This window comes from Seriola dumerili, unplaced genomic scaffold (assembly GCF_002260705.1).
Source record: "Seriola dumerili isolate Sdu_G_001 unplaced genomic scaffold, Sdu_1.0 BDQW01000276.1, whole genome shotgun sequence".
Classification (NCBI taxonomy): domain Eukaryota; kingdom Metazoa; phylum Chordata; class Actinopteri; order Carangiformes; family Carangidae; genus Seriola; species Seriola dumerili.
Window position 1 is genome coordinate 451666 of NW_019174531.1, and position 18011 is coordinate 469676.

General features: G+C 41.8%; 2 protein-coding genes across 2 annotated transcripts; one reads left to right on the forward strand and one right to left on the reverse strand.

Moving 5' to 3' along the window:
* Positions 1-37: 37 nt before the first annotated feature.
* Positions 38-4150, reverse strand: rps18 (ribosomal protein S18). The gene is made up of 6 exons (XM_022757449.1): positions 4070-4150; positions 2756-2854; positions 2418-2504; positions 1209-1310; positions 504-595; positions 38-162 (listed from the first exon to the last, which is right to left on the reverse strand). The coding sequence occupies exons 1-6, from the start codon at positions 4070-4072 to the stop codon at positions 87-89; spliced, it is 459 nt and encodes a 152-aa protein (XP_022613170.1). The 5' UTR covers positions 4073-4150; the 3' UTR covers positions 38-86.
* A 278-nt stretch (positions 4151-4428) lies between these two features.
* On the forward strand, positions 4429-17620 carry vps52 (VPS52, GARP complex subunit). Its single transcript, XM_022757450.1, has 20 exons — positions 4429-4516; positions 5281-5362; positions 5754-5806; positions 6393-6468; positions 7067-7134; positions 7565-7740; positions 7822-7972; positions 9890-9990; positions 10242-10374; positions 10580-10637; positions 11717-11850; positions 13021-13176; positions 14034-14152; positions 14457-14580; positions 14701-14796; positions 14873-14980; positions 15126-15191; positions 15354-15465; positions 17135-17253; positions 17474-17620. Exons 1-20 carry the CDS (start codon positions 4496-4498, stop codon positions 17618-17620), a joined length of 2100 nt encoding a protein of 699 aa, XP_022613171.1. The 5' UTR covers positions 4429-4495.
* The last annotated feature ends 391 nt before the right edge of the window (positions 17621-18011 follow it).

Genomic DNA, 18011 nt, shown 5'->3' on the forward strand with positions numbered 1-18011 from the left:
AACATCTGAACTCTGAGTGACACAGCACACTGGGACAGACATTTTGTGAACTGTGGTTTTATTGAAACAAAGGGAAGCAGGGGAGTTTACTTCTTCTTGGACACACCGACAGTGCGACCACGACGGCCGGTGGTCTTGGTGTGCTGACCGCGCACACGCAGACTGCAAAGGGAAGGAAGAGGGGACAGAGTTAAAATAAGCCACGTGCTTGAACAACACATAACCCCGACCAAGAAACACCAGAGATCAGTTTTACATTATGTGTGACTTTGTCCTTCTACTTTCAAAAGGCATCAAGACAGAGCAGCTTTACTAAAGCCTCATATTTCCAGACATGCAAGCACTCAGACCCGTGCAGAAGCTGCACACTTGGGATTTCAGTTGGATCCTCTTAGTTTTGGCAACCTGTCGTTCTGAACACCACAAACCATTTTGACAAAGTGGATTTGTACAAAAAAAAAAAAAACCTAAAAAAAAGGTGCAGACTCAGTCAGATCTCTTACCCCCAGAAGTGCCTGAGACCACGGTGAGCCCTGATCTTCTTCAGCCTCTCCAGATCTTCTCTCAGTTTGTTGTCCAGACCGTTGGCGAGGACCTGAAACAAGACACGACCACAGTCAGCCCAGTGTTGTTCCATACCAGACAGAAAACAACAACAATAAAAAAAAGAAGGTATTTAAGTGTAGCTGTACAACCAGCTGTTAATGAAAAACTGTCACGGTGACATTTTTTTGTAAAACACTACAAACCTAGTTTGGCTTTTCTGTTCTGACATTTCTTGTTACTTATCCACCAAAATATGCACTGATACCAATACATCAGCTGATTATCAGTGCAGTACTAACTGAGACTGTGATAGTGTAGCGAAGCAGGATTTACATACAACCTGAATGGAAATTCTGCCTGTTGCATTTACTCTGAATCAAACTGGCCTGATGCGAGAGAAAGCTCCAGAACAGCTACTAAATGGACTTAAAGTTTTTGTTGTTCCTAATGTCAGGAATGAATTTTGAATCTCAAATATGTTTAAAGTTATGATTCTTTATGAAACAGGAGGATGTTGTTTACCTCAGACCAACTATGTTTTGTTGTAGATGAGTAAAATAAAGTTTACCAGACATCTGTAAGAATAGTTGTTTATTTTTCTTTGCCCCGGCCCTGACAGACATTTGTCTGTACACATTCTTGGAAACCAGATTGTCACCTACCTGGCTGTATTTGCCGTCCTTGACGTCCTTCTGCCTGTTGAGGAACCAGTCTGGGATTTTGTACTGGCGAGGATTCTGCATGATGGTCACCACCCGCTCAACCTGGAGAACACATACAGCCGTTAACTCAAGATGGGAATAAAATGTGCCAACAATACAAACAAAGTACAATCTGATCACAACAGATAATTCCCACAGAGAGTGGCTGCAGTTTGAGCACCTCATATATTGGCACATATTTGGGTCATAGAAGTAATCATTAGGTTCTCTATAAGATGATTAAACTAGCAATGTTTCAAGAACTTAGAGCCTTATGTGCCCATATATGAGATGCACAAACCGGGGTTAGAAATAATGTGGCCTCTATAGACTCCTGACCTGCTGCAACAGCATCTGCATATACACATACAGCCATATCTATCCATCACTCACACACACTTATCAAACTGTACAGGGTAGTTACACTCATTTCTTCTTTCAAACTCTCATTTCACCATTTTTTCTAGAATATGCTCTGTCACTACAGAACCAGGAAACAGCTGCTGCTTTGCATCAACAAAGTAAAAAAAGATGCAACTTCTTTTTGTTCATAATTCTTAGTTGTGTATTTATCCATCACGAAATTGTCTCATGATAATCTACAAATTCAAAACAATATATAAAACACTGTAAGCTAGGGATTTTAGCACAGGGGGGAGCAGCAACATGTAAACACCTTGATGAGGCAAATAAGCACAATATCTCTGTGACAGTGGTGCAGTTTTCTATAGTGAGCACTGACAGCCTTTGTTTCTACTGTGCTCAGTTTAACAGCTCTTCATACAGCTGTTTGAAAGTAACTCAAGCAGCAACTGCATCTTTACAGTGAAGGTGAACCCAAATGATGCCGAGGTGCCGGTTGGAAAAGTAACTCATGTAGAGAAAACAAATACAGTTCTCCTTCAGACAAGTTTCAAAGTACTGACTCAGAACCAGAATAAAAACAATTTGTTTTACAACTTGTACTAAAACCGAGCGAGTCAACACCACTTTCCTGCCACTAAGAGCCATCTAAGTGGATCCCTTTCTCCACAACCCTTTGTACAAGTTGATGATTTCTGCATGTTGGACAACGTTTACACCTATCTGTGAAATCTGTAAAAGCCCACATCAGTTGTCCTTGGTTTTTGTTGTTGTGTTAACACTCTGCACTCTCCCAGTTCTCCTCACCTCCTCCTCAGTCAGCTCCCCAGCCCTCTTGTTGAGGTCGATGTCGGCCTTCCTCAGGACGACATGGGCGTAACGTCTGCCAACACCCTGAGACAAGACATAGAGACATTAGTGTCATTGTTCCACATAAAAAACAGAATGACAACACTTTCTCATCTGCAATCTTAAACTTCAGAAAACACATGAGAAACACGTCATCTCTCACAAAACAAGCTGCAAAAATACATCTATACTTAAACACAGCAAGTCAAGGAAATACCTAGAGTATAGATGATAAGAGCTGTGGCTCTTGTGAAACCATCACTGAAGAGTTCTGTTTATGTCAGAGATAAGCTCACCTTAATGGCAGTGATGGCGAAGGCGATCTTCCTCCTACCATCGATGTTCGTGTTGAGAACACGAAGAATGTGCTGGAACTTCTCAGGGATGACCAGAGACTGAAGACACAGAATACAGGTAATCAGGGACTACTGACTTTCAATCAACACTGATGTTGCTCACTGTTAAGAGATACGCTTATTGGATCATCATCATTGGTGGCAGTCACAATGCTTAAGTTTACTGTATGCCACACTGTGCAGGTTAGATCTACTAAAATCTTGCACTGATGCTCCTGTACACCGAAAAAGAGGACGGGTGTGTTTTGTTTTACTCGTTCCTGATCTAGGAAAGGTTGTGGGTGTTTTTTCCACCTAAAGTCAATTTAAAAACGGAACTTAGAAAATTGGCCGCTGTATTTTGCATCATTTCAAGTTTAACCGTTAAAAAACATCAAATCGTCTGTCAGTAGAAGTGTCTCACAGCAAGATCTCGGATCACTGCTTTGGACTGGTGACCAGCTTTTACGACTTTTCCTTTAGAACTCTTTAAAACCTCGGAGTAAAGAAGCTTTTACCCGATTCAGAGACATTAATCCTCAATGCTAGTTGCTATAATGCTGGAAGTGGCAAAAGAATCCACGTCTAGATCCTAAATAACTGTTCTGTTTATGCATACTATTCTATAAAATGGGTGCTAGTCAGGTCAGTAGTTAGGTAAGTGCAGGACAGATCTCTGTGCATCTGCAGCCAACACTTTTGGCTCTAGTTGGATCGACTTCACCGGCGTTTTGGGCTCACCTGAAACTTCAACATGACTAAAACACATGGAGTTAATCAAACTGCAAACTCAAGCGTCCATGCACTTAAATTAACCCGGTTACCGCGCATTTACACCGGTGTAACGTCCATTTGGTGAGCCAAACATGCTGAATTCTTTCCAGTGGGACAAGCTAAAGCTAGATAGCTTTAGGAGCTAACCGCCTCACGCGTTTTAAGGTTGTAAGCAGCACCCGTAAAACAAAAAGCACCGTCCGGTAACCGCTCTGCTTTTGACCGGGATTAAACAGAATATCTGGGCTTAAGCCACAGAAATAAAACAGATGTTTAAGGGAAACATTAGCTACTATAGTCCCTGACCCGCACTTCAGTGCTGACATGAAACTGTCTAAATATACGTCCATCCTGCCACAAATATACCGGCAATTCTACAACCATCCACTAACACAAGATTCATAACATTCACTGTCGCTCTGAAAGTAATAAACAAGTGAAATTAAAGCAAGATGCCGGCGGATTTCAAAACTATTTCAGGTTGATAGAAAACGTTCTCACCATCTTGGAAGTAGGTTCCGTGCGAAGAGGAAGCTGCAACGATCTCGCGAGAGTTTGACCCTACACGCGAACGGAAATCAGTCCATCATGCTCAATCTGTCCGACTAGTGAGTTGCTGACAGTTTGCCGAAAACAAACACACATATTTATGGTAAAACCTAAAGATAGTAGAACAACTATCACATGTTTTGATGTATATTGTTTGTGTTTAGGTATCTCACAAAACATATATTCGTATTAATATCGTGTTCGGTCCACAAAAACGAGGACGCTTGGTCAGTTTTCGGAGACGATGACGCGGTAGGACCATGCGTTTGTAGTTTTATTGGACGTTAGCGTAAATTCGCCGCAATGGCGGAGGGAACCGCAGTTGCTGTCGGAGCTGGGCTCGATGTAAACACAGCTGGAAACCCAACAGAAATAGCAATGGCTTATTTACAAGACGAGGTGACATTTGTTTGCTGCTTTTTTAAAATCTGTTGCTGGCGTGAAAAACGACAACGTCCAGCGTGTAATGTGACAATTCAGCTCTGTGTCCTGGTCGCGTTTACAACAGGATTTTCTATCACAGTGAACTGTAATGTCTAAGTAAACTGTACAGCATCTAATTAGACAAACAGCCAGATTAATCTGCAGTAGTTACGGTAAATGAAAAACTTGTGACAGGAAACACAATCTGTGTTCGTTGACAAGGTTTAATGATGTTGCTTGAAGCTAATGTAGCTGTTAGCATCCTGTCAAAACACCGAAAAGCTCAATGATTTCCTGAATGCATCCTATAGCAACAACGTCATTTATGTTCGATCAATAAGGGGGGTTAGAGCGTGAGTGAATCGATAGAAAATGTATTTATTAAGATTAAAGTCATCCATTAAGCAAAAGTTTCAAAGATTCACTGGTTCCAGCTTCACTTATGTGAATATTTATTATCAATGAAAATTGAATAAATTTGGGTTGTTTATCAGACAAAAGTATAGGACAATAGAATACACTGATAAATAACATACATATAATGCTAATAAAGTGTATGGTGTTATAGTTAAGCATTGTATATTAATAACATGATAACACGTAATCATATCTATAATATTATAGTAATAATAATTGCTAGTTGCAACCCTTTACTTATGTGTGTTAAAGATGGACCCACCACCTTTGACAAATTAGTTTTCTGAAACAGTTGTTTGTGTGTGACTCTGTCTTTTTGCCAGAAGACTGATGGAGACATGGCGAACCTGAACCTGGGAGAACTGGACCTCACCACCGACGAATTTATCTTGGATGAAGTGGACAGTAAGGCAACGTTTATCATTAATATGGCTCATCCTGTGATCGGGATGATGATCACAGAATGAATGGAGCTATCCATATTTAAACCATAGGTCTGCAGTGCCTTCTAGGGTTAAAACAGGTCATCAGTCCAGACTAGGATCTTGATAAAGTTGTAGTTGCCACATAGATATTGAAAGAATATCACAATTTCAACTTTTATTACAACCTGTGGCAGTTCCTTGCATGTTTATAGTTGCATCTAGATGCTTCAAAACCTCCTGCACAAGGGAAACTTTAAGTTAAAGCTCATAATAAAATTCCTCAGTGTTCAAGAGAAGCAGCTGCCTGTTTTCCAGCATGTCTGTTGAGTGTTTGAGTTGTCATGAACTCTGGCGCTCTCTGTCTCCTGCAGTTCACATTCAGGCCAATCTGGAAGATGACCTCGTGAAGGAGGCGCTCAAAACGGTGAGAATCGTGACACTAATGTTTGACTGAGCTGTTTGTAATGCAAAATTTAACAGGAGGTCTGAGAAGCATTTTTAACACATATTACCTGTCATAATGAATGAATTACATTTGAAAAAATGGTAAGATCATTGCAGTGATTACCATCTTTTGCCCCAGTTGCACTGTGAGGGGACGTATTGTTTTTACAGCCTGGTTAGATCTGAGAAGAGTCTCCTCAGCTATCTAAAATTGATTCTTTCACAGTGTTTCGTGGTTTATCTGCCAGTACATTATTTATAAGTGATTTTAGAAGAAGACACAACAAGCACATTTCCCTCCCTCTCTGCATGTTTTCTCTTGTGCTTATGCAGCCTCTATATTAATCTCATGGCGTTCAATTCAGACTTTTACCATGTCTTACTAGGTTTGACCTACATCATTACATGAAAAGTTAAATTTTAGTGTGATGTAGTAAGAAGAGAAAACAGTGGGACCGCCTTGGATTAAGTCAAAACTACTGTGTCTAAACTGTAAACCAGAACCGGTCACGTGACTGTGCTGTAAACGTGATGAGGATGGTCTCCCCCCTCCTGTCTGTTTTCAGGGCGTTGACCTCAGGCAGTACTCCAAACAGGTGGAGGCAGAGCTGCAGAGGATCGAACAGGCCTCCATCAAAGACTGTATCCTTCCTGCTCACAGTGTGAACGTTGTTACAACACAACAGTTAGAATGATGTTTGGTCTTTTTAAGAGCAAACACAGTGGAGTACTTGAATCACTTTTTGCTCTATAAACTGTTACATGTGGGTCAGTCTGTTCATATACATGTGTGAAAGAGAGGAAATGATGTATCTCATCTTAAAAGGAAAACTGGAGTCAGTCCAATATTACTTTTAGACAGTATATACTATTATTTTTTATATGTACATATTTTTGCCTTTTATCTACAAGTATGTTGTTGAATGCAGCTGTCAATAATCCAGGAGAAATAGAATGAAATGCTCTAACCTTTATTTTTCATGTGGAAAAAAGTATAACATGTTTTGATCTTTAAAGACCAACACATAAAAAAATTGCATGTATACATGATGACTTTTACAAAAACAAACTGGTTCATTCCCACCGAAGCCTTTAAATACAGTAATTAAATAAACAAATTCAACTTTGTTCTTAATGTAAGGTTAGAGCTCATTTAGGCTTTTATTTTTTTTATCTTAAAACAAGTTTCGTTTCCTGTTTTGGGAGCTGGCTTTTATTTTCCTGACCCGGCGTCTGTCAGACATCAAGGAGAGTCAGAACATCGCTCTCCTGCACAACCAGATCACCGCCTGTGACTCCATACTGGAGGTAAGAGGAGACACCTCAGTCCGGATCCTGATCCTGATCCTGATCCTAATCGTGATCCTGCAGGTCCTCTGTTTATATAGAAACCATTTGCACACTTTTTCAGTCTCAAAATTTAAAGCAAACAACTTAATGTTTTTGTGTCTGCTGTTTTCTCTCTTTATGTCACCAAATCTCTTTTTGTTTCTTTCTTTCTGTGCTCCCTCCTTCATCTTCATCTTTATCAGTCTTTTGCTTTGTGGTCTTCACTCTCTGGTTCCTTGAAAAAGATGAATGCAGACCTTCTTATTTAAGTTGTTGTGAACTCAATCACAGAGCTCTGTCATCTTCCCCCCATGTGTACAGCAGCAGTGTTTTAACGTAAGATAAGGTAGAACTTCAATTAGGGACTTTTTCAAACCAGATTTTTTATGGTGTCCGTTCGTGTCCTCAGCGTATGGAGGGCATGCTGAGCGGCTTCCAGAGCGACCTGTCCTCCATCAGCAGTGAGATCCAGACTCTGCAGCAGCAGTCGGTCAGCATGAACGTCCGGCTGAAGAACAGGCAGGCCGTACGCAGCCACCTCAGCCAGCTGGTGGACGAGCTGGTGGTGCCCGGAGCCATGATCTCGTAAGTGAAGCCGCTGTTACTGCGGTTAAACGTGCTGAATGAAGGGTGTTTGTCTGACGTCGCGGTCCCGTGTCGCCGCAGCACCATCATGGAAAGCCCCGTGACGGAGCAGGAGTTCCTGGAGCAGCTCCACGAGCTCAACAACAAGATCAACTTCGCCAAAGAGCTGAGCTTCAGAGAGACGCTGGCCTGCTCCGACATCCAGGACATCGTGGACCGCCTCAAACTCAAGGTGAGACACACAGAGAAGGAGCAGGTGTCATTTTCAGTCTTTGTATTTATGTAATTTGAAAAGAATTGCAGGTAAAACATATTAAAAGAAATACAGAATAATGCAAAGATTTAGAAGAATCAATGAAGGTCAATTTTTTATTTTTTATTTATTCACATACAGTACTGTGCAAAAGTTTTAGGCAGGTGTGAAAAAATGCTGTAAACTAAGATGCTTTCAAAAATATAAGTAATAATTGTTTATTTTTATGAACAAAATGCAAAGTGAGCGAACAAAAGAAAAATCTAAATCAAATCAATATTTGGTGTTACTACCCTTTGCCTTCAAACCAGCATCAGTTCTTATAGGTACACTTGCACAAAGTCAGGGATTTTGTAGGATTATAGTCAGGTGTATGATCAACCAATTATACCAAACAGGTGCTAATGATCATCAGTTTCACATGTAGGTTGAAACACAGTCATTAACTGAAACAGAAACAGCTGTGTAGGAGGCTTAAAACTGGGTGAGGAGCAGCCAAACTCTGCTACCAAGGTGAGGTTGTGGAAGACAGTTTCATGTCACAGGTCATACACCATGACAAGACTGAGCACAGCAACAAGACACAAGGTAGTTATACTGCATCAGCAAGGTCTCTCCCAAACAAAGATTTCAAAGCAGACTGGGGTTTCAAGATGTGCTGTTCAAGCTCTTTTGAAGAAGCAGAAAGAAAACGGGCAACGTTGAGGATCGTAGACGCAGTGGTCAGCCAAGGAAACTTAGTGCAGCAGATGAAAAACGCATCAAGCTTATTTCCCTTCGAAATCGGAAGATGCCCAGCAGTGCCATCAGCTCAGAGCTGGCAGAAACCAGTGGGACACAGGTACACCCATCTACTGTCCGGAGAAGTCTGGCCAGACGTGGTTTTCATGGAAGAGTTGCAGCCAAAAAGCCATACCTCCGACATGGAAACAAGGCCAAGTGACTCAACTATGCACGAAAACATAGGAACTCGCGTGCAGAAAAATGGCAGCAGGGGCTCTGGACTGAGGAGGCAAAATATGAAATATCTGGCTGTGCTCTGCAAATGGAGCTGGAGATTTGGTCAGGATTAATGGTGTCCTCAATGCTGGGAAATACAGGCAGATACTCATCCATCATGCAATACCATCAGGGAGGTGTATGATTGGCACCAAATTTGTTCTGCAGCAGGACAACGACCCCAAACGTACAGCCAATGTCATTAAGAACTATGTTCAGCGTAAAGAAGAACAAGAAGTCCTGGAAGTGATGGTATGGCCTCCACAGAGCCCTGACCTCAACATCATGGAGTCTGTCTGGGATTACATGAAGAGACAGAAGGATTAGAGGAAACCTACATCCACAGAAGATCTGTGTTAGTTCTCCAAGATGTTTGGAACGACCTACCAGCAGAGTTCCTTCAAACACTGTGTGCAAGTGTAGCTAGAAGAATTGATGCTGTTTTGAAGGCAAAGGGTGGTCACAACAAATATTGATTTGATTTAGATTTTTCTTCTGTTCGCTCACTTTGCATTTTGTAAATTGATAAAAATAAACAAACACATTTTTGAAAGCATTCTTAGTTTACAGCATTTTTTTCACACCTGCCTATAACTTTTGCACAGTATTGTAGATAAAACATTAGAAATACATTGTATATAAGGAGAGAATGGTGGTGAGGTAAGAAACCCATCGACGGCCTCACCTCAACGTAAAAATAAAAATGACATCATACAAAATAAGAGGAGAAAAGGAAGACGGATAGAAAGAGGGGGAAAAAAAAAAAGTTTGTTTTTTTTCCTCAATCTGATTCCTTGCCTCTTCATCCATTAAAATCACAGAGCACTTTGGGTTTTGTGACTTTCAGCCTGGACAATGCTGATATTTACCTCTATCAACATGTTTTGCTCACCTCAGGCCGTATCAAAGATCAGAGAGTTCATTCTCCAGAAGATCTACTCCTTCAGGAAGCCAATGACCAACTACCAGATACCACAGAACACTCTGCTCAAATACAGGTCAGCACATCCGATGTTTGAGGCTGTAAACTTCATGTATTTATCACCTCTTCTTCTTTATTAGTGACAAAATGACAAATTTATTCCAAATTTGCTTCCAACTACATTTCTTTCATGGAACATTTAATGAGATTCCACAGACCTTATCTCATTTGATCGGTGTCTGCTATTACATTATATTAGTCTATATTATTATTATTATTGTTAGACTGAAAAAGTGACCCGCTCTCCTTTGTTTTGTCTCGTTGCAGATTTTTCTACCAGTTCCTTTTGGCCAACGAGAGGACTGTGGCGAAAGAGATCCGGGACGAATACGTGGACACGATGAGCAAAATTTACTACAGTTACTTCAAGTCGTACAGCGGCAGGCTGCTCAAAGTGCAGGTCAGTGGATCAACACAGGGCAAAGCAAGCTCATGATCTCTGTTTCATCCAACTTCATTTACATAACATGTCAGAGTGTCTGTGGAGGGACTGCAGCTAGAGGAGTGCTTCATTCCTGTCACAGCACCTGCCTGAGCTCCGCAGACTCTGTCCGGGTGAACGGGTACCTTACATGTGATATAACAGTTGTCTGTCCTGTCTGCAGTATGAGGAGGTGGCAGACAAAGACGACCTGATGGGGGTAGAAGACACAGCCAAGAAAGATATCCTTTAAAGTATGTGTATTTGCATTTCAGAGACTAATGTCCACATTGTGTTGATCCATAACCAGATATATTTGTGGTTTTAAGAACTAAAAACCATCTCAGTGTAGTTTTACATCTCCTCTCTCTGGCTTCTCTCTGGAGCTCTAGTAACAACAGGTCGGTGAGCCAATCAGAAGAGAGGAGGCTCTGAGCCTCTTTGACTGTTTTCGGAGTGATCCAATAAAGATATAGCAGATTTCAGGTAAACACTCAGAGAAACAAAATCCTGCAAGACTGGATGGTGGATCCAGGTGGGCGGGGCTTGGGACGTGGCTGAGTGCGGCGACTGCTTTGTTGTTACATCACAAAGTTATAGTCCTGACGGTTCATTTGAAGGCTCAGTTTCTGAATACAGGCTGTGTGCATTTCTCTGTGGACTGAGGCTTTGATACTTTCACAGTATTAATATAGAACCTAGACCTGCTTTATAGTCAAACAACACATGGTAATCTACCTTGATGCAACGTTGGACCTTTTTTAAAAAAAATAAATAAATAAATAAAAAAAACACAGTTTAATGTACATTTGCACAAAAGTTTTCACATATGGAAGCCACAACATCAGTCAAATGTCCATACTAAATGGATAAACAGGGGTTTGTGTGGTTCACATTGTAAACTCATTTTTCCTTCTGAGAGCCATCACTACTGATAATTGACAGTGTGTGAGACAGTCAGGTGTTGATGTGGCCAAGAACCTGAATATCTGCATTAAAACAAACCTGGCTCCTTTCCAAGAGGAAATGAGACCCTGAGGGTTAAAGTGAATGAGACACCTCAGGCCTCTCACATAAGGACAGCCTGCGTGTGTGTATGAATGTACTTGTGTTTAATCTATGTTATGTCAATTTAATGTACAGTACATGCTTACCTAGTTCAGGCGTGTCTCTTGTACATACTGAACATAACACCCAGTCAATCAAGTATCTGCTCATCATAACTCCTGAGGCAATCACCGGGTCCTGTGACTCGCCAACGCCCCGCCAAAGCAGACTGAAACTCAGAGTGAAGATCCTTGACCCCGCCCCCCCCCTGCAGGTTTCTTCTCCAAGCCGTCATTGAAGAGCAGGAACACCATCTTCACTCTGGGCCAGAGGGGGGCCATTCTGAGTCCCGCCGAGCTGGAGGGGCCAATCCTGGTTCCACACACAGCTCAGAGAGGAGACAGCAGGGTGAGACGTCACAAACACCTGACTGTCACACTTTTAGTTTTTTTGTTTTGTTTTTTTTAAATGGGTAGAATTGATTTTTGACTGTGTGTGTGAGGGTTTGTGTGTCACTATGGTTACCGAATGATTTCCATAAATATACACATCACTTACACATATTGATTAGAGGGTCACTTCCTGGCCAGCAGATGGATTTATTAGTAGTTCAGCTTTTAAATTCAGACTAAAATCACATTTCTACTCTAGAAAAATCCTGTGGTTTGGTCAGACCGCTTCCAGATCACAAACAAACGGCACCAGAGTTCACATGGAAGCAGGGCCAAGACCCTCCTTTTCACACAGCTTGACAGCTTTCACACCAACCCAACCCACCCTGGCTCACACACCAGAGTTAGTTTTAACTGAACAAAACAGATCACAAATGAATGAATAGCAAAATAAAAAAATAAAAAATCTGAGTCTTTAATCTTATAAAAATACTAAGATAGGTTTGTAAGATCTGAGGGGTTTTCACACTGAAAACAGGAAGTGGCCTCACCAGATTTCTTTAGGGAAACATCAGGAACATTTAAAAGAGAGACAGAGGAATAACTGAAACAATAAAAGGCAATTAGCAAGGCAAGCGTAATTACTTGAAAATTACAAATACTCATGTAAAAACTATAAAATCTATAAAACAGAAGAAAGTTGGTAAAAGCTCAAACTGAAGTCAAGAATTAAAAGCAGATTTATACAAGTATGTTTTGAGCAGTGATTTTAAACTGGAGCAGTGGTTCAGCACACTGATGTCCTCAGGCAGGGAATGACAGAATAATAAAACAGGGCTGTGTATCCAGGCTGAAACCAGGATGTAATTATAAACACACACACACACACACACACACACACACACACACACACACACACACACACACACACACTCACACTCACACTCACACTCACACTCACACACACACTCACACTCTGACACTGTACTGAGGAAACACACTGTGGATCCACACTGACATCTTGTGGTCGTTTGTGACACATTATGAAGAAACTTGAAACATTTTCAGATAGTGAACCAATAACCAGAAAATAATATGAACAACATTATTATATTTATATAATAATAAATAAATATATCAAAATATATTTGATTTTAACTGTTGCATTTCTCTGTGTCTCCTGCAGTATCCCTATGAGACTCTGTTCCGCAGTCAACACTACGCTCTGCTGGACAACGGCTGCAGAGAATACCTCTTCCTGTCAGACTTCTTCATGGTGGCAGGAAACTCTGCCCTCGACCTCTTCAACAGCATCATGGGAAAAACTCTCAGCATGTTCCTGGTAGGAATGAGGCGCCTTTTCTCCTCTCAGAGTTTCAGCCCATCAGAGATGCGACTCGTCCTTAACTCGTGCTCGTCTGATATAGTCGACTACATTAGGTGGATAAAGACAGAGCGAGAGAGAGAGCGAAAAAACTTTATTAAACCCAAAATCACCAAAATAAGAGAAGGACACTGAAAAGACAAAGTAAAAATAGAAATAAACTTGGACTGTACTTCAAACCTAAATTTATACAGCACTATGACGAGCCATTGATTCAGTATCTTGGCAATACAGTAAAATACTTCTCTGACGCCCAAGTAAACATGTTTTAACCCTTTTTTCTATTTCATAAAGTATTTTAAAATGTTGATTGCATCAGTGTTAAATAAAGATTTTTTTCTAAATAAAATATCGGCTAAAGTTAGATAAGTTTATATCGGGGAAATATCTGATCAAAGAAAAAAATTTAACAGGATTAAGAAACTGACTAAACGTTCGATGCCAACTTTCCACGATAGACTGTTGTTGATACTCAGTGCTGCAGAGACACGCGCTCAGATTTTATCAGTTCTCCTCAGGTGATATATATTCTACATTGGCGGGTGAATATAGTAGAGAATGTATATCATCAGGATGCAGCTGGCATGTTGCGATCCAGCTAAAATCACTGAAATGATGCATTTACTGTATAGGGCAACAGCCAGGATTTGTCAGGATGCTTCACTATAATTCAGTGGGGTCCACTAGTGGGCCATGAAGGTATTTGTTTGTCTCGTATTAAGATAAAGTAGAGATTAAAATGTACCAGACAGGAGCGTAACAACACTGTGTCATATAGTGTTACTGAGTCCTGTTGTGTGCGTCTGTCCCCGCAGAAGAGCATGTCCACGTATGTGTCCGACTGCTACGACAGCATCGCCGTCTTCCTGTGTATCCACATCATCCTCAGGTTCAGAGCCATCACCGCCAAGAGGAACATCCCCGCTCTCGACAAGTCAGTGTCCCCTTAACGACCAACTCATTACATTTAAAAAAAAACAGTGTATTACAGGGAAGACATGAGGTATTTCCTCGTGATATCTGTGTGTTTGTGAACTTCAGCTCAGCACAAACCAGCAGTAAAGATAACTCTTTTTAAAAGTCACTTAGCTGCTGCACTGAAGATCCTGCACAGGTAAGGCAGAGCAGGAGACAGGTGTTCTTCCACTGGTCCTGTCTTAAAGTCTCTGCTGACGGTTGTAAATGGACGAGGACAGTGCTGAAGATGTTTAAGCCGTGTGTCCTCACCCGTGCGTCAGGTACTGGGAGGCGGTGCTGGAGCTGCTGTGGCCGAGGTTCGAACTGATTCTGGAGATGAACATCCACAGCATCCGAAACACAGACCCTCAGAAACTGGGAGTGCTGGACACCAGACCGCACTACGTAGGTCTACACGCTCACATTTATATATACAGGGAGATATAACACACACACACACACACACACACACACACACACACCATCATCATGTCAATGACCTGAGTGTGTGATTGTTGGTTTCAGATCACTCGTCGTTACGCGGAGTTCTCGTCAGCCATTGTCAGCATCAATCAGACGTTTCCCAACGAGAGGACCAACACTCTGCTGGGACAGCTGCAGGTAACACACACACACACACACACACACACACACACACACACACTTTTGATATAAAACATGGACGTATGTTTTGCAGGTTGAAGTGGAAAACTTTGTGCTGAAGATGGCGGCGGAGTTTCCCTCCAGACGAGACCAGCTCATCTTCCTCATCAACAACTACGACATGATGCTCGGCGTCCTCATGGTGAGCGTGGAAAACGTAAACTATGACCTGACTCCTGCTGTTGTGTGGACATTTTTGATCACAGGTCTCATGGAGCTGCCTGAGATCTTCGAGTCCTCTTACTGTTCCTGTGTGTGTGATGGTTGTTTTTCCTCCGTTTGTCCAGGAGAGGGCAGCAGACGACAGTAAAGAGGTAGAGGGTTTCCAACAGCTGCTCCTCGCCAGGACACAGGTAAACATCACACTGCGTTCTCTCTGTGAACACGGATTTTATTTTGACACTTTTGCAGCTAAATCGTATGCTATGAATTGAAGCTAACTGGGGAAAAAAAATAAAAAATACCACAGAAAATGCGTAATCACATGATAGAGATACTCGTCTTCTGCCCTCCAGGAGTTTATCGAGGAGATTTTGTCTCCCCCCTTTGGAGGGATGATCGCTTTTGTGAAGGAGGCCGAGGCACTGATGGAGAAAGGGCAGCTGGACCGACTGAAGAATGAGGAAGGTGAGAGAAGTTTATTTTGGTGTGATAGTTTCTTTTCTTTACATTTTATTTTCTGGAACAATTAGAAGTGTTAAATGTCACCATACAGACTTTATAACAGGCTTTTAAAGAACAGTAGACGGTAGATCAGGAATAAGAAGATTACCGGAGTCCTCACAGGGAGACTTGGAGGAAGGGAACTGGTTCAGAGATACACAGTTGGGGCCCGTACTGACCCCCACCATACATGGAAGTTTGATTATTTCCTCAGGCATCCAGAAACCAGCCGGAAGTCTGAAATGGCAATAATTTTGATAATCAATTCATCGTTTAGGACAATTCTCAGCAAAATTACCAGCAATTAAGTGTGAACATTTGCTTTTCTCTCCATTTTCTGTGATAGTAAACTCAGACTTTTGGGTTTTAAAGGTCCCATATTGTATAAAGGTAGATGTCCATGTCTTTTTTTGATTCTATTTTGATTATAAAGCAGGTCTAGGTTCTATATTAATACTGTGAAAGTATCAAAGCGCTTAGTCCACCGAGAAATGCAAACAGCCTGTATTCAGAAACTGATCCTTTAAACCAGATGTCAGGACTTCAGCCATGCCCACAAGCCCCGCCCACCCGGACACACCATCCAGCCTCGCAGGATTTGGTTTCTTGAAATGTTTTTATTCAATCACTCAGAAAACAGTCAGCCAGTCAGAAAAGAGGCTCAGAGCCTCCTCTCTTCTGATTGGCTCACCAACCTGTTGTTACTCGAGCTCCGGAGAAAAGCCTGAGAGAGGAGATGTAGAACTACACTGAGATGGTTTTTAGTTCTTAAAAATCACAAATATATCTTCTTATGAATCAACACTTCAAAAAAAAAACACAGCACAAGTGTAAAATACTGGACCTTTATTACAATTAGAATATTTTCACCTGGGCTTCGGGGAATAATGATGATGGCATTTTTCACTATTTTCCCAAATTTTATTTATACACTGAACAATCGCTCCATTCGAGGGAGAAGATCAGACACTGTTCCATTAATGGATGACACTTCAGCTCGTACGGTTGAGGGGTCAGGCAGCGCAGAGATTCAGCAGCCTTTCAGGTTTTACATGGTTACAGCTGAAAGGGAATGGAAATCTACCTCGTGGTTTTAAGCTCCATGATTTGGTTTTGTTTTGGGTTCCTTTCATTTCGAGCAAATGGACTCATGGTCAGCTGATATAAGACGTTTATGTTGATTGATGTGGCTTCATGTCAACCTACCTTTTTGAAGTGAGTCTCACATCAGACATGCTGACCGATGAGTTGCAGGATTCTTTCACTTCTCGGTTGAGTTTTGTTTTACAGATTTATGAGCAGCTTACATTCAGGATCCCTCAGCCGTCCCTCTCAGTTTTGTTTCTCTGTCAGTGTGAGGCTGCACTTTTCTCCCCGGCTTCATTACTTCAGCTTCCCACATCCTTTTTCTCTTCACTGTTTCTTCTCACATTTACCACAACATTCATGTTCAGGCTTTTTTTTCTTTTTAACTCTGTGCTGTGTCAGTGACATGTGAAACTACACAGGCTCTGAAGAAGAAAAACACTATATTGTGGTCAGGTAACAACAACAACACAGTGATAATGTAACATGATTTAATGATTTCCAACTATTTAACTTGACTGCCTCTCTGTGCGTCTCCCTCCTCCAGCTCGGATCACTCAGCTGGTCCGGGGGTTTTCCAGTACGTGGAAACAGTCGGTGGAGTCAATGAGTCAGGACGTCATGAGGTCTTTCACCAACTTCAAAAATGGAACCAGCATCATACAGGTGAGACGACGGACACACATGACTCTGTTTTAGCAACGCACCCGAAAACACCACAGTCGTGTTTCCTTGTGCACAGGTTTTCCAGTTGGTTTTTGAGGGGCTTTCCATTTTTAAAAAGAAAAATACTGAACATTAGAAATGTTATCAGTTGACTGACACAGTGTATGTGTCAGAGGAAGTGTGTGATGTGATAAAGCAGCACTTCCTCTTCCTGCTGCAGGGCGCTCTGACCCAGCTGATCCAGTACTACCACGGCTTCCACAAGATCCTGAACCAGCCGACGTTCCGCAGCCTGGCGGTCCGCTCCGAGCTAATCAACCTGCACCACCTCATGGTCGAGGTCAAGAAGCACAAACCCAACTTCTAACAGGATGGGATGCCTTTGTCTGAGGGGGGAAACCCCCCCCCCCCCGGTAAAGAATCTGCTTCTTCAACAAACCAGAAACATGAGCATGATACATGAAAAACATCTGGAGTCTGGAGGTGTGGATTCCCTCCAGATGTCTGTAAATTTTTGGAAAGCATTAACTCCAGCTAAAGAACAAGTGGTGTGATGGATCAGTGAGGACGGATGAGGTGAAGTCCTCACTGGATCTGAGTGGAAGTGTGTTTTTTGATTAGAATTCGATGTCACTCTTTGAGTGTAAAGAAACCTGCAGCCGATCGACCACTCGTCCTCACTTTGTCACTCACATTTCAGTCCTCAGACCTTCATCAGCTGAAACTCACACACTGCACACGACCAAAGTGTCACCCAT

What these genes read in the sequence shown, in the direction of transcription:
- rps18 (XM_022757449.1), bottom strand. An exon ending in AGGACGGCAAATACAGCCAG is followed by an intron (nt 596 to 1,208) that starts GTAGGTGACAAT and finishes GTCTTGTTTCAG; the next exon opens with GTCCTCGCCAACGGTCTGGA. An exon ending in GGTCTCAGGCACTTCTGGGG is followed by an intron (nt 163 to 503) that starts GTAAGAGATCTG and finishes TTCCCTTTGCAG; the next exon opens with TCTGCGTGTGCGCGGTCAGC.
- vps52 (XM_022757450.1), top strand. Translation starts at nt 4,496, where the DNA reads ATGGCTTATTTACAAGACGAG. An exon ending in AGAAGACACAGCCAAGAAAG is followed by an intron (nt 10,638 to 11,716) that starts ATATCCTTTAAA and finishes CCCCCCCTGCAG; the next exon opens with GTTTCTTCTCCAAGCCGTCA. An exon ending in TGATGCTCGGCGTCCTCATG is followed by an intron (nt 14,981 to 15,125) that starts GTGAGCGTGGAA and finishes CCGTTTGTCCAG; the next exon opens with GAGAGGGCAGCAGACGACAG.